The 16,054-nt window shown below is 52.7% G+C and overlaps 2 protein-coding genes across 2 annotated transcripts; both read left to right on the top strand.

Moving 5' to 3' along the window:
* The first annotated feature begins 652 nt into the window (after nucleotides 1-652).
* On the top strand, nucleotides 653-3,291 carry LOC131086621 (PHD finger protein 7-like). The gene is given in 9 exon segments (XM_058029708.1): nucleotides 653-824; nucleotides 1,283-1,371; nucleotides 1,462-1,551; nucleotides 1,654-1,675; nucleotides 1,678-1,906; nucleotides 2,132-2,398; nucleotides 2,605-2,718; nucleotides 2,860-3,052; nucleotides 3,055-3,291. Coding segments are annotated over 9 exon segments (1,413 nt in total).
* Nucleotides 3,292-5,992: 2,701 nt separating this feature from the next.
* Nucleotides 5,993-7,636, top strand: LOC131086622 (PHD finger protein 7-like). The gene is given in 6 exon segments (XM_058029709.1): nucleotides 5,993-6,020; nucleotides 6,023-6,251; nucleotides 6,477-6,743; nucleotides 6,950-7,063; nucleotides 7,205-7,397; nucleotides 7,400-7,636. Coding segments are annotated over 6 exon segments (1,068 nt in total).
* The last annotated feature ends 8,418 nt before the right edge of the window (nucleotides 7,637-16,054 follow it).

Consider the following 16,054-nt stretch of genomic DNA (forward strand, 5'->3'; position numbering starts at 1 on the left):
ATTACCCCACCTTGTCACCTCCTCTGAGCCCTCTCCCCATGGCTTGATTTGTACCCTGACACTGTCTACACTTTCCCCTTTATAAAAACCGTTCCCACCCCGGTTTGTGGCTTGAGCTCACCCGGACACTGGCTCCCTTCGATTGCACTTGTACTCCTACTTCCCTCCCTCCTTGGACCCTCGGGCTTCCCACAAATAAACTCAGTTGGATTTGCCCCAGTGCCTCGGGTCCTCCTTCACCCTGGTCGCGCCATCCTGATCCATCCGCGACTGTGCTCACGGTGGACGGCAAGGAGCCGCTCCTCCAGGACCCACCAAGGAGTGACCTGCCCGCACCCACACAGGACTTCCCCTGCCGGGGGAACCATCCCGCACCCAGCAGACTTGGTCTCAGCGCTGGCCTCTCCCTGCCAGCTGGGGATCTGCTGGCCCACCTGTGTCCCCTGCCAGCAGATGTATCCACCAGCCTGCTCCCTGGACAGCTGGGGCTCAGCAGCACGACAGGCTGCACCACCCCTGCACAGCCATGCCTCACACAGCCCTGGCTCATCCACATTCATTTGGTCACAAATACAAAATTTTACTCCCAGCAGAAGTTAATCCCATCCCCTCCAAACAAGCCACTACTGCAACATCACCACTTGGCATGGGCATGGCACCACCATCGCCCATCACCACACATCAGTGCTGCCCATGTCACAGTGGCCCCAGTGACATCATCACCCGGGCCAAAGGCACAAAAAACGCCTGCAAATCAACAACACCCTCAGAGTCGAGGAGAGGTCGTGGAGAAGGAGCTTGCCTGAGGCTGCTCAGGCACCAGGGTAAGCCAGAGGCTTCTGCTGCCTCTGACACAGCTCACACACATCTCTCCCCTGACTTAGGAGCACTGCAGAGCGTGAAGAGGAGAAATGCCAGCAGGGCAGCGCAAGAGACGCTCCAGCCGCTCACCATCAACCTCCTCAGGATCCAAGAGGGCACGGCCAGAAACTGTCCCCAAGGAAAAAGGTGTTGGCAGAAGCCTCCCTCCCCACAGCTTGCTGGCACTGGCATAGGGCGTTGCAAGGAACTCAGTGAGGAGCCAAGAACCATGCCAGGCCCAGGCAGGAGCTCCCACACTGGGCTGAGCTCTGGGCACTTGCTGGGGCAGCCACGCCTGACCTGCTCTGCCCTTCAGCCAGCACAGCACAGACCCTGCAGGGCTCTGGGGCTGATCCTGCATGGACACTTGCCCAGCCCCACAGACCTGCTCATGCCCGGGGCACTTGCTCTGTCTCTGCAGCCTGCATGCTGTGCCACCACACCCAGGACAACGACATCTGTGGGGACAAGAGAATGAAGTTCAAGCTCTGTGTCCACACCTACTGCCAGGTGAATTCTCTTGGGGCTCCCTCCAGCTTTTAGCCCACAAGGGCCATGCCTCCCTGGCCTAACAAGCTCCCGGCCTTCCCTGCCTTGCAGATCCTCGCCACTGGGCTTTATCCACGCGAGGACACTGGACACTTTCCTGTTGGGGACACCAGGCGCATCATCAGGGAAGCAGCCAACAAGGTGGGGATGACCTGGCAGGAGGAGCAGGCAGCTTTGCACCAGGAGAGGCTTCGCCAGCTCCTCCTGCTCCCCAGCAAAGAAGCCCCAGGCCTGGCACTGCAGGGGCCTCGGGTGCACGTGGCTCTGGGGCTCTGAGCTGGCTCAGCCCACATCCCACTCACTGTCTGGAGATGCAAACAGACCACAAATCTCCAGTCCTGACATTCATGGGGCTGCTGTGCCCTTTCCAGACCTGCTTCATCTGCTGCAAGATGGGGCCCACCATCACCTGCTGCCAGACGGGCTGCGACCGCACCTTCCACCTGCCCTGTGCCCCAGACGGACAATGTGTCACCCAGTACTTCGGGGCCTACAGGTAAGGGCTGCCCACCCTCACCCTCGGAACCCCTGCTTTTCTCTCCCAGCCCTTTACATCTGAGTGAATGCACAAGGCGGGACCCATGGTCGCCAGCAACGTGCCACACACAGGGACAGAACCCACACAGGGGCTGGGGCTCCCTCACACCTCCTGCACCCACACTGCCAGCACAGTCCAAGGGCTCTGCACTTCACCCTTCCCTCACCCATCTCCTCCTCACAGGTCCTTCTGCTGGGAGCACCGCCCACAGCAGGCACTGCGGCCACGTCCAAGCCAGGACAACACCTGCACCATCTGCCTGGACACGGTGGAAGACAACATCTCCTACAAAACCATGGCGTGTCCTGCCTGCCAAGACGCCCGCTTCCACCGGCACTGCATCCAGAGACTGGCTCTGCACGCTGGCATTGACTTCCGATGCCCGCGTTGCCTCAAACAAGAGCCGTTCATGACGGAAATGCTCACCATGGGGATCCGACTCTCTAAGAGGTTGCCTTTTCTCCTCCCACCTCACAAGGCACCAGGCACAAGCACAGTGCCAGCCTAGGGACTGCCCTGCCAGGCCTGCCCACCCTCTGGCCTGTCCCTCTTGCCCTCAGCTCCAACCAGTCCCTGGAAATGGCACAGGCAAAGGAGCAGTGACTGCAGCCATCTGCCTGATGTGGGCCCAACTCCTTCCCTTCCTTCTCTGGCAGACCCCCATCATGGCAGAGTGACCCAGAGGTCGGACCCTCAGATCAGAGGCATGGCCGCTGCGATGCCACAACGTGCCTTTGTCCAGGAGGCAGGGAGCACACCGAGGCACACGGGTAAGCTGACAAAGCAGCAATGCAGCCATCTGAGGGGGATCTCTCTCCCCACAGGCACAGGCATGTAGAATTACGCACAAGGGCTCTGCCAGGCACTCCCTGCCCTGACACTTTGTCCTCACCACCTCCTTGCTCCTCCAGACCCTGGCAACTGCGGCTCTGCAGCTCCTGCGCTGCTGAGGGCATCCACCGACTCTGCTCCTCTTTGGGGAACAGCACCTGCTCCTGGGAGTGCAGCACCTGTGCTGCCACCGACACTGGTAGGCAACAAAGCATTCAGCACTATGCAATACACACAGGGACCACAATGGGCCTGCCACCAGGGCCCTCGGCACACAGCTTGGCTCCAGGAGGCCGCTGGATACCACAGCGGCCTCTTCTGCCTGCAGCCTGGGGACTGTCCTTACAACCTTCCTTCTGCCTGCCCCTCTTTGCAGGTTCCACTGGCAAATCAGACCTTGTGGACCCCAAAACCTCGAGCACAGAACTGCTGACACTGTCCCAGGACACGGTGCTTCTCAAGAGCAGCTGCTCCACAAGCCCTCAGCAGGCCTTAAAACATGGCGACACTGAGGAAGAAATACAGTCAGGGGCAACGCACAGCCCTCCTGCAGAACCCTGCACGATCCAGGATGGGCCAGCCCACAGTGCTGACACCTGCAAACCCAGCACTCCCAGCCAGGCAGCACCACAGCTCTCCCAGGGCAAGTGTCCTGCCAAGACCACCAGCTCTTCCTCTTGCCCTCCGTGTGCCTTCAAACGTGGCTATCCGAAGAAAGACAGTGCCTCAGTAGTATCATATGGCCCACCTGCAAAACGCCGCAGGATTGACAATGGGCCAGCCCAGAGTGCTGATGAAAGCAGCCCCAGCACTTCCACACAGCCAGTGCCGGGGCTGTCTGAGGGCACTTGGGCTGCCAACACTCCAGCACCACGGCCACAACGTCCATACAGGCCTCCATGGATCTTCCACGGATCCACGATGGACAACCGCTCCCAGCCTGGGCCAATGCGCATGAGACACGTCTGGCAGCAACAACGGCGGGCAAAAAAGCCCTACAGCAGGCCACAAATACACAGCAGCACCAAATGTCAGGCTCTCCACACTCCCATCACCCTTTACTCATCAAAGACACATAATCAAATAATATAAATAGATAAAGAAAGAAAGATAGATAGATTGGATAGATAGATAGTTACATAGATAGATTGATAGATAGATAGACATATCCATCGACAGATAGATAGATAGATACGTACATACATACATACATTCATACATAGATACATAAATACATAGACAGATAGTCATACAAAAAAAATAAAGTTTTTTATTACACTAAGAGAACTCATATGTATTTCCCAGTCATTTTCTTCAAACTTCCTTCAAGCTTCTCTCAGTGTAACGAACACGGACCTACGTCCCCAGGGTTGGCAGCACATTCCTGTGGGAGGAGGGGGAAGGGAAGATGGGGCAGAGGCGCCTGGGAGGATTCTACTGGATGAACATCAATCACCTCTAGTCCACTCCCTCCCTTCTGGAATATTCCCTCTTCCTCGCTCCCCCACCGGACTCTGTAACCACCACAACACCCTCTCCCAACATACTCATAGGTGTGCCCCCCATTACCCCACCTTGTCCCCTCTTCTGAGCCCTCTCCCCACTGCTTGATTTGTACCCCGACACTGTCTACACTTTCCCCTTTTATAAAAACCCTTCCCACCCCAGTTTGCGGCTTGAGCTCACCCAGACACCGGCTCCCTTCGACCGCATTTGTATTCCTACTTCCCTCCCTCCTTGGACCCTCGGCCTTCCCACAAATAAACTCAGTTGGATTTGCCCCAGTGCCTCGGGTCCTCCTTCACCCTGGTCGCGCCATCCTGATCCATCCGCGACTGTGCTCACAGTGGACGGCGAGGAGCCGCTCCTCCAGGACCCACCAAGGAGTGACCTGCCCGCACCCACACAGGAGTTCCCCTGCCGGGGGAACCATCCCGCACCCAGCAGACTTGGTCTCAGCGCTGGCCTCTCCCTGCCAGCCGGGGATCTGCTGGCCCATCTGTGTTCCCTGCCAGCAGATGTTGCCACCAGCCTGCTCCCTGGAGAGCTGGGGCTCAGCAGCACGACAGGCCGCACCACCCCTGCTCTGCCATGCCTCACACAGCCCTGGCTCACCCACATTCATTTGGTCACAAATACAAATTTTACTCCCAGCAGAAGTTAATCCCATCCCCTCCAAAGAAGCCACTACTGCAACATCACCACTTGGCATGGGCATGGCACCACCATCGCCCATCACCACACATCAGTGCTGCCCATGTCACAGTGGCCCCAGTGACATCATCACCCGGGCCAAAGGCACAAAAAACGCCTGCACATCAACACCACCCTCAGAGTCGAGGAGAGGTCGTGGAGAAGGAGCTTGCCTGAGGCTGCTCAGGCACCAGGGTAAGCCAGAGGCTTCTACTGCCTCTGACACGGCTCACGCACATCTCTCCCCTGACTTAGGAGTACTGCAGAGTGTGAAGAGGAGAAATGCCAGCAGGGCAGCGCAAGAGACGCTCCAGTCGCTCACCATCAACCTCCTCAGGATCCAAGAGGGCACGGCCAGAAACTCTCCCCAACGAAAAACGTAAGAGCAGAAGCCTCGCTCCTCACAGCTTCCAGACACTGGCACACAGCGTTGCAAGGAACTCAGTGAAGAGCCAAGAACAATGCCAGGCCCTGGCAAGGAGCTCCCAAAATGGGTGGTGACCTGGGCACGAGATGGGGCAGCCACCCCTGACCTGCTCTGCCCTTCAGACACCACAGCACAGACCCTGCAGGGCTCTGGGGCTGATCCTGCATGGACACTTGCCCAGCCCCACAGACCTGCTCATGCCCGGGGCACTTGCTCTGTCTCTGCAGCCTGCATGCTGTGCCACCACACCCAGGACAACGACATCTGTGGGGACAAGAGAATGAAGTTCAAGCTCTGTGTCCACACCTACTGCCAGGTGAATTCTCTTGGGGCTCCCTCCAGCTTTCAGCCCACAAGGGCCCTGCCTCCCTGGCCTAACAAGCTCCCGGCCTTCCCTGCCTTGCAGATCCTCGCCACTGGGCTTTACCCACGCAAGGACACTGGACACTTTCCTGTTGGGGACACCAGGCGCATCATCAGGGAAGCAGCCAACAAGGTGGGGATGACCTGGCAGGAGGAGCAGGCGGCTTTGCACCAGGAGAGGCTTTGCCAGCTCCTCCTGCTCCCCAGCAAAGAAGCCCCAGGCCTGCCACATGCAGGGGCCTCAGGTGCACGTGGCTCTGGGGCTCTCAACTGGCTCTGCCCACATCCCACTCACTCTCTGGAGATGCAAACAGACCACAAATCTCCACTCCTGACATTCATGAGGCTGCTGTGCCCTTTCCAGACCTGCTTCATCTGCTGCAAGATGGGGGCCACCATCACCTGCTGCCAGACGGGCTGCGACCGCACCTTCCACCTGCCCTGTGCCCCAGACGGACAATGTGTCACCCAGTACTTCGGGGCCTACAGGTAAGGGCTGCCCACCCTCACCTTGGAGCCCCTGCATTTCTCTCCAAGCCCTTTACATTCAAGTGAATGCATAAGGCGGGAACCCATGGTCGCCAGCAACGTGCCACACACAGGGACAGAACCCACACAGGGGTTGGAGCTCCCTCACACCTCCTGCACCCACACTGCCAGCACAGCCCAAGGGCTCTGCACTTCACCCTTCCCTCACCCATCTCCTCCTCACAGGTCCTTCTGCTGGGAGCACCGCCCACAGCAGGCACTGCGGCCACGTCCAAGCCAGGACAACACCTGCACCATCTGCCTGGACACGGTGGAAGACAACATCTCCTACAAAACCATGGCGTGTCCCGCCTGCCAAGACGCCCGCTTCCACCGGCACTGCATCCAGAGACTGGCTCTGCACGCTGGCATTGACTTCCGATGCCCGCGTTGCCTCAAACAAGAGCCGTTCATGACGGAAATGCTCACCATGGGGATCCGACTCTCTAAGAGGTTGCCTTTTCTCCTCCCACCTCACAAGGCACCAGGCACAAGCACAGTGCCCGCCTAGGGACTGCCCTGCCAGGCCTGCCCACCCTCTGGCCTGTCCCTCTTGCCCTCAGCTCCAACCAGTCCCTGGAAATGGCACAGGCAAAGGAGCACTGACTGCGGCCATCTGCCTGATGTGGGCCCAACTCTTTCCCTTCCTTCTCTGGCAGACCCCCATCATGGCAGAGTGACCCAGAGGTCGGACCCTCAGATCAGAGGCATGGCCGCTGCGATGCCACAACGTGCCTTTGTCCAGGAGGCAGGGAGCACACCGAGGCACACGGGTAAGCTGCCAAAACAGCAATGCAGCCATCTGAGGGGGATCTCTCTCCCCACAGGCACAGGCATGTAGAATTACGCACAAGGGCTCTGCCAGGCACTCCCTGCTCTGACACTTTGTCCTCACCACCTCCTTGCTCCTCCAGACCCTGGCAACTGCGGCTCTGCAGCTCCTGCGCTGCTGAGGGCATCCACCGACTCTGCTCCTCTTTGGGGAACAGCACCTGCTCCTGGGAGTGCAGCACCTGTGCTGCCACCAACACTGGTAGGCAACAAAGCATTCAGCACTATGCAATACACACAGGCACCACGATGGGCCTGGCACCAGGGCCCTCGGCACACAGCTTGGCTCCAGGAGGCCACTGGATACCACAGCGGCCTCTCCTGCCTGCAGCCTGGGGACTGTCCTTACAACCTTCCTTCTGCCTGCACCTCTTTGCAGGTTCCACTGGCAAATCAGACCTTGTGGACCCCAAAACCTCGAGCACAGAACTGCTGACTCTGTCCCAGGACACGGTGCTTCTCAAGAGCAGCTGCTCCACAAGCCCTCAGCAGGCCTTAAAACATGGCGACACTGAGGAAGAAATACAGTCAGGGGCAACGCACAGCCCTCCTGCAGAACCCTGCACGATCCAGGATGGGCCAGCCCACAGTGCTGACACCTGCAAACCCAGCACTCCCAGCCAGGCAGCACCACAGCTCTCCCAGGGCAAGTGTCCTGCCAAGACCACCAGCTCTTCCTCTTGCCCTCCGTGTGCCTTCAAACGTGGCTATCCGAAGAAAGACAGTGCCTCAGTAGTATCATACGGCCCACCCGCAAAACGCCGCAGGATTGACACTGGGCCAGCCCAGAGTGCTGATGAAAGCAGCCCCAGCACTTCCACACAGCCAGTGCCGGGGCTGTCTGAGGGCACTTTGGCTGCCAACACTCCAGCACCACGGCCACAACGTCCATACAGGCCTCCATGGATCTTCCACGGATCCACGATGGACAACCGCTCCCAGCCTGGGCCAATGCGCATGAGACACGTCTGGCAGCAACAACGGCGGGCAAAAAAGCCCTACAGCAGGCCACAAATACACAGCAGCACCAAATGTCAGCCTGTCCACACCCCCATCACCCTTACCCATCAAAAAAACATAAACACATAAGATAAATAGATATAGCCAGCTGGCTAGCTAGATTGTTAGATAGATATTTACATAGATAAATAGACAGATAGACAGATCGATAGATTATAGATACATAAATACATAGATAAATAGACATGCACAAAAAATAAAGTTTTTTATACACTAAGAGAATTCATATGTATTTCCCAGTCATTTTCTTCAAACTTCCTTCAAGCTTCTCTCAGTGTAATGAACACGGATCTACGTCCCCAGGGTTGGCAGCACATTCCTGTGCGAGGAGGGGAAAGGGAAGATGGGGCAGAGGCGCCCTGGGAGGATTCCACCATATGAACATCAATCACCGCTACTCCACTCCCTCCCAGAACCAGAGAGCTGTGGGGAGGGAGGCTTCTGCCGACACCTTTTTCCTTGGGGACAGTTTCTGGCCTTGCCCTCTTGTATCCAGAAGAGGTTGATGCCGAGTGGCCAGAGCGTCTCTTGTGCTGCCCTGCTGGCATTTCTCCTCTTGACACTTGTGCACTAATCCTGTGTGAGTGCAGAGATGTGTGTGAGCTGTGTGAGAGGCAGCAGAAGCATTTGACTTACCCTGCTGCCTGAGTAGCCTCAGGCAAGTTCCTGGTCCAAGATCTCTCCTCAACATAGGTGTTGCAATGAATTCTGTGAGGAGCCAAGAACCATGCCAGGCCCAGGCAGGAACTCCCACACTGAGCTGAGCTCTGGGCACTTGCTGGGGCAGCCACCCCTGACCTGCTCTGCCCTTCAGACACCACAGCACAGACCCTGCAGGGCTCTGGGGCTGATCCTGCATGGACACTTGCCCAGCCCTACAGACCTGCTCATGCCCGGGGCACTTGCTCTGTCTCTCTGCATGCTGTGCCACCACACCCAGGACAACGACATCTGTGGGGACAAGAGAATGAAGTTCAAGCTCTGTGTCCACACCTACTGCCAGGTGAATTCTCTTGGGCTCCCTCCAGCTTTCAGCCCACAAGGGCCCTGCCTCCCTGACCTAACAAGCTCCCGGCCTTCCCTGCCTTGCAGATCCTCGCCACTGGGCTTTACCCACGTGAGGACACTGGACACTTTCTCGTTGGGGACACCAGGCGCATCATCAGGGAAGCAGCCAACAAGGTGGGGATGACCTGGCAGGAGGAGCAGGCGGCTCTGCACCAGGAGAGGCTTCGCCAGCTCCTCCTGCTCCCCAGCAAAGAAGCCCCAGGCCCGCCACATGCAGGGGCCTCGGGTGCATGTGGCTCTGGGGCTCTCAGCTGGCTCTGCCCACATCCCACTCACTGTCTGGAGATGCAAAAGACCACAAATCTCCAGTCCTGACATTCATGGGGCTGCTCTGCCCTTTCCAGACCTGCTTCATCTGCTGCAAGATGGGGGCCACCATCACCTGCTGCCAGACGGGCTGCGACCGCACCTTCCACCTGCCCTGTGCCCCAGACGGACAATGCGTCACCCAGTACTTCGGGGCCTACAGGTAAGGGCTGCCCACCCTCACCTTGGAGCCCCTGCATTTCTCTCCAAGCCCTTTCCATTCAAGTGAATGCACAAGGCGGGATCCATGGTTGCCAGCAACGTGCCACACACAGGGACAGAACTCACACAGGGGCTGGGCTCCCTCACACCTCCTGCACCCACACTGCCAGCACAGCGACACTGTTGTTTTCTAGCTGTTCAGTAACTAATGTACCTCAAAGCTTGCTTCCATTTCAATCTTGCTCATAGTTTCTATATTCTCAAAATCTTTTGCCAGGCAATCATATTTATAAGGCTTTCCTTTTTCATCTTCCCCAATGAACCCTTTTCTTTTAATTGTCTTGCTATTGATGTAGCATGTGACCACCCACCAGTCTGCTGAACAACAGCATAAACAGAGAAACTGGACCAAGCCAAATCATTCCTTCTCACACCCATGTTGTGTTTATTACAAAGTGGTGACTTTCAGCTCAGAAAAAGCCACCCCCATCCAGGTCTGAGGATCCTGCATTCATTCCCGGGCCTCCCACTCCCCATGAGGAGCCTGAACGCACAAGGGGCCCTCCCTGACAAGGGTGAAGTGCATCCAGGCTGCCTCACTACAAAGTGTACCTCACACCTGTGGACATAAATAGCGGTAGCAATCCTCAGCCCTGTTACATAACCCCAGTTCATCTCCACAGGGCCACAAAGAGAAAGGTCATCCAAAATTATTTTCCTTCAGTAGCTCCCTCACTAGCAAGCAGCAGCTGTGCTTGGAAAGGCCACTCTGTTGTGACCTGATGTGTGTGATGATATATAGGTATGATCTGCTCTGAATCCAGTGGCTACACAGAAACACCCACCACACTTAGTTTTAATCTTGTTTTCATTTTTGTGCTTTCCAAAACTTCAGAGCTGGGAGCTCAAACCTGAGCTCTTCAGCTGAGACGGCACTGTATGCAAATGCCAGCCCCTTTCTCACACTGCCTTTACTATTAATTTAAAGGAACTATTCCTGTACATGAGAAGGAGAAATCAAAGACTTTATCAGCAAGGCAATAGCTGTGTTTGTACAGCAACTGCCTGCCTGGCATTTACTGCAGTCCAGACAACACAACATGTCCCAGTTACGTGACTCTGGTCCATATACACACAGAGACTCCTATGGAAGAAGCCAACCTCGTGCAGGGGCACAAACACCCTCATTTCCCCTGTCCTCTTTGATTTTTCCCTTACAATCTTCTGCTATGTAGAAGTTTGCAACCCTTTATGTGCATGGGGCATCACTTACTCAGGGCCTACCCCATGATAGCATTGCTTAGAGGCCAGAGGAGGAATCAGGGTCCTGTCATGCCAGGCACAGGGCACCTCTAAAGGAAGAGACACTCTTAGTGTTAGGTTGGAGATGACATACACACGTGATCAGAGTTTAAGAAAAAATAAGTTTTTTATTCTTTGTGTTCTCCAGCTAGCTTGTATACTCTTCACACACCCTAACCTTAAATCATTAACTATACCACAATAACTTATGATTTTCATTGGTGCAAAACAATTAGTGTCAATATAATTGGTGAAAGCTTTACAGAAATTTATTAAGGCATGTATACGCATCTACTTAGGCACGTAGCCTAGCTTACGTAAATTTTCATGTATCGTTTCTAACCTGTTTCCATGATGACAGCCTTGCCTTCTTCCTTGCTATAGATACACTCAGAAATCACCAATTACTACTTTTTCTATTAACTCTGCTTTGCTTGCAAGCCAGCTGTCAAACCTCTCCACAGCACACTTAGAGTATAGGTGGCCTTTGAGCCCTAATAAAGTATCTGCATTGTTCTTGAATATCTATATACATGCCTTGCCCTGTTAACTTCTAGTTGTTCTTGATGGGCTGCAACTGTGGCTGGTGAAGATAACTGGGATAAAAGAGGGTGGATTGGCCAGTCAGGGGGAGTCTTGAAGGAGCCCTGGCTAAGGAGCAATGTGCTGAAGGAGTCTGTGCTGTGAACATCTACAGCCCTAAAAAAAACACTGAGAAGAGATGGGATTGTAGAAATATAATAACACCGCACATTGGTGTCTCAAGAACTTCTAGTTTATCAAATGTGGTGGCAAAAAGAATGCAGGTGGAATATCCTTGTTCTGCAAAAGGAGAAAGTGCTGGGCTCAGCAACAGAGCAGTGGCATCTGTCCTGCATGGAGCTGGGTGACTGTCTACAAATCACTGCAGCTCCTCAAGCAGCAGCTCCCCAGGAGTGACATGGGACTGGCTCCCCACTCCCTTCCCGGAGCAGCTGAAAAAATGAAAATGGCTCTGTGAAACTGAGCATTGACGGTTTACACTGCCCCTCTTCTCAGGCCAAACTGAGCAGCTGAGACTCATGTCTACAGGTTTTTTATCTGAAAACTTAGTGGGAACAAGTGCCCCTCCAGTAGCTTCCTAATGCATCCCACCAGAGCCTGGGCTGGCTCTTAGAACTCCAGGGCTGTGCCAGCAGTGGTGAACTACCTTGGTATGGGATTTACAGAAGGACAACCTTTAGAGACACTTGCTCTACAGTGCCAGACACCACCCACAACACCGACCAGACAGAGAATGAAAGCGGAAGATCTCCATCTTCGGAGCTCCACACAAATGGGCTCACTCCAACTGACAAGAACAAAATGAAACCTCAACCCCCAACTCCCTTGTCCAACAGGTTTTATACAGCTACAAGTCAGGGGTGGATACAAACAGCAAACCAATAGGGAACCCTCAGGGGAGGAGTGAGGGGATTCCATCAAGCGTCTGGGGCCTATTGGGGTAGGAGGGTGGGGAGGATGGCTCACATGGGCCAATGGGGCCTCCAGGAAGAGGGGAATTCCAAAGGGGGGTTGCAGTCAGGGATTGGCCCAAGGTGAGAGTGGCAGGGAAGGTTCTGGAACAAAAGGGGCTGGGTTGCCTTGACAGGCAGGGGAAGAGCTGGAACAAGGGGTGGGGAATGGCATGAGGGACAGCTGTGAGGGAGGTAAAACCCAGGAGTAAGCCGCCTCAGGGAGAACATGGGGGTACAGCAGAACAAACTTAACAAGGCTTTAATAAAATGAATTTGAATCACAATAGCTTTCTATCCCTGCAAACAATATTACCCCAAATAAAGGATACTTCTCAAACCACCTGCTCCAACAAGGCTTCCCACACACAAAATGTACAGTTACACATCTATAACGCAATACAACTCGAAATGTTCTGCTAAATCTAAGTCCTGACCAAAGTTTGTGTATTAAACATACTGAAATACATGTAAAAGTGTGGATTTTTTTCCCCTGAGTCTCTATGGTTGCTGCTGCTGACACCTGTGATGACAAAGCTGGCTTGTCCCTTTGGGACTCACCTTACCCTCATCATTCAAAAAGAGGAGTTTTTATCCTCAGAGAAGGCAGGAGCTGCCACAGCACTGGTGGCAGAAGGTGTGGAGCACAGGATAATCACTGAAGCTTTCATGGGCTTTGTGATTTCTTCAGCTTTCCTGCCTCCATCAAGGTAGGAATTAACTTTTTTGTCCTGCTAACACATTATTTAGAAATGCTTTCAAAAGACCAAGTAATTCGTATTTAATGATTTCTGATTTTTAAGGATAAAAGATTCAAAACTACTAAGGAATACTGGAAAATAGATGCTCTTGTCCCAATACCAGTGCATGTAGGGAAGCACTCTTGGGGATCTTCTCTTTCAATGGTCTTAGGATGACTTCTGAAGGAAAATTATTTTTAAACTCCCACCACATCCATGTGAGTCCAAGTCCTTCAGCACAGCCCTAACTGCCAAATACTTCACTGACCAGGCATTGGCCATCTTGCCAACAAGAGCCAGATGGAATGTACACCACTGTCATTCCTCCCAGGACAGCCAATTTGAGCCAATTATTCCTTCCACAAAACTAGGCTCTAGCACAGTTAATCTGAGACAGGGCAGCCTGGTATTCCTGCTGGAAATGCCTATGGCAGACAGGGAACTCAGTGTTTAGAGGGTAATTACTCCCTTTTCTCATTTCACAGCTCTTCCAAATGACTGTATTAATTTGAGGATTAGGTCTCCCATGTGTCAGACCCGGAGAAGGTCTGGGAGTTCATCCAAGGTCCAGGCCTTTGTTTGGATTGCACATTGAGCCAAGGGTCACTACTCTGGAGGGGCTTTCTCTGCAGCCTAAATCATAGCAGATTATTGGGATTTTATACAGGAACGAGTAGGAGTTGCTTTCCACCCGTATTTTTTTGGACTAGAGCCGATAACAGCCTGGGGATTTTCCAGACAGCACCATCTCTGCTTGGATTTCTCCAAGCAAGCCCGAGCAGAGGGACAGAAAGCTTTGAGGGCAACAACAGCTGAAGAGGATTCCTGATGATCACCTCTTACATGCAGCACAGTACATTCACCACACTGGGCTGCCTCAAGGATGAAATCCAAAGCTCAACAACTTCAACTGGAAATTAAAAACAAAGAAGCATTCCAAACTGTGGCCTAAGTCAGCTGGTCTTCCTTGAGCCATGAGCAATCTGACTGCTGTAACTCCGTCTGTTTGACAGGCAAAGCTGAAAGGTTGGACTTGATGACCTTAGAGGTCTTTTACAACCTTAATGATTCTATGAAATCTTAGCACTTTCAAGCATTTGGTGAGCCTCAGGACCCCTTACAAGTGATCCTCAACACAGAAGCTTCATGAGCTTTCCCCCGGGGTATTACAAGGGGATTTTAATCCAGTAATGTTTTTTCCCTCGCTTTTCCTGCTGAGAGAATGTTCAGCAAAACACCTCTTTTCACTGCAAAAATACAGCAACTCCAACTAGTTAAGGATGGAAACATGACAGGGGGGTCTAGGGAAAGCAGTTCACAAGTTTTAAGGTCTACTTAAAATTTTGTCTCAAATCTCCACCTTCTCATTTCTCGACTTCAGTGATGTGAGAAGGAAAGCCTCTTTTTTCCTCTCTCAGCTGTCCCCACATCCCTATCAGTCGGAATTTGCCACACTGGAGGTACAGGAACTCTTCTAACAATCCCCTTCACTCAAGATCAGCACACAGCACAAGTTATGCACTGAGAGAGCACCCAGAGCCCAGACCGAAGCTTGTGTCACACCTTGGTGTTGATAAAGCACAAAAGCAAGCCCCCAGGAGTTCCCAAATTCCAAAAACTCTCCACCCAGCAGTAAACTCTTAGTTTAAAGCAAAGCTTCTGGCTCCACCTGCTGCTGGAAGGGTGGAAAAGATGAAGAAGCAGCTGCAGACAAAACAAAACAAAACAAAAAATTAAAAAGAACAAAGGAATAACTAAGGCCTGCTTTTCTACTTAGCTCATCCTCCCAACATTGTTGTTAGAAGACAAAACAGATTGTTTCATCATGGAAAATTCTAACAGGTTCAAGATGTGAGGCTCTTTACCCAGTCATGACCACCAGGCTCTTGGGTCCTATTAAAAATTACCAAAATAGATTACTTAACTTTAGTAAATACTGCCTGATGACACAAATTCATGGGGTTTGTAGCTGAAAAGAGCCCAGGTCAAGGACAATGTCATAAGCATGATTCGTAAGATTGCCAACAGGAAGGAGGAAGAAAAGGAAACCCTGCATTGTATGTTTTCCCTCTCCCCTGTTCAGTGTGTGGCACTTGCCTCTCAGTGTTTCACATAGTCCCCTTAAATCTTGGTTTACATTTACCCACAGTGTAATTTTTTCTTTTTATGCCAATATATATATTTAACGATTTTATGCCAAAACCCACACGCTTTTCCCTTGCCAAAGGGCACAGGTGCCAGCACAATTGAGCATTATTTCCACAAACAAAGCTCCCAGTGAAGCCAAGGGCTGCCCTGGGTGCCTCAGGAATGCTGGTTTGGCTCTGGGGTGCTTGGATTACCTCGTGTGTTTGCCCAGCACTGAAGGCAGGGTCACTATTCATTTAGAAAAGCATTTCATATACCTGATTTAGAGAAACATCACAAGCTATTTCACAAAAATATGTGATGGAGACAGATTAGGCCTTTTCAGCCAAATTCTTATAGCAACATTTTGCAGATACATATTTGTGCCTTTAAAAAGTTTTATTGCTGTACAGCTCTTGCTAAAGAAAACTAAGCCCTCTGGATAGGCAATACAGAGTTCTTTCAAGTGCCATTTTAAAAATAAATTTAAATTACAGCAGAAAAAAAGCAATGCCATTTGCACACTTGCGTCTCTACCTAATGCAAACTTAAAAAAATACACTAGGAAGGTTCAGAAAGGGAATTCTCTGAGATTGCACTTCTCAATTTTCTACTACCTTACAATGCAAAAACCAAACTCATTTCATGAAACATACATTTTCTCTGCACATTCCAGCGTGTATATTACACTAATTTGTAAATTATTTTCAGTTTC

The sequence above is a fragment of the Melospiza georgiana genome, chromosome 8 (assembly GCF_028018845.1).
Source record: "Melospiza georgiana isolate bMelGeo1 chromosome 8, bMelGeo1.pri, whole genome shotgun sequence".
Taxonomy (NCBI): Eukaryota; Metazoa; Chordata; class Aves; order Passeriformes; family Passerellidae; genus Melospiza; species Melospiza georgiana.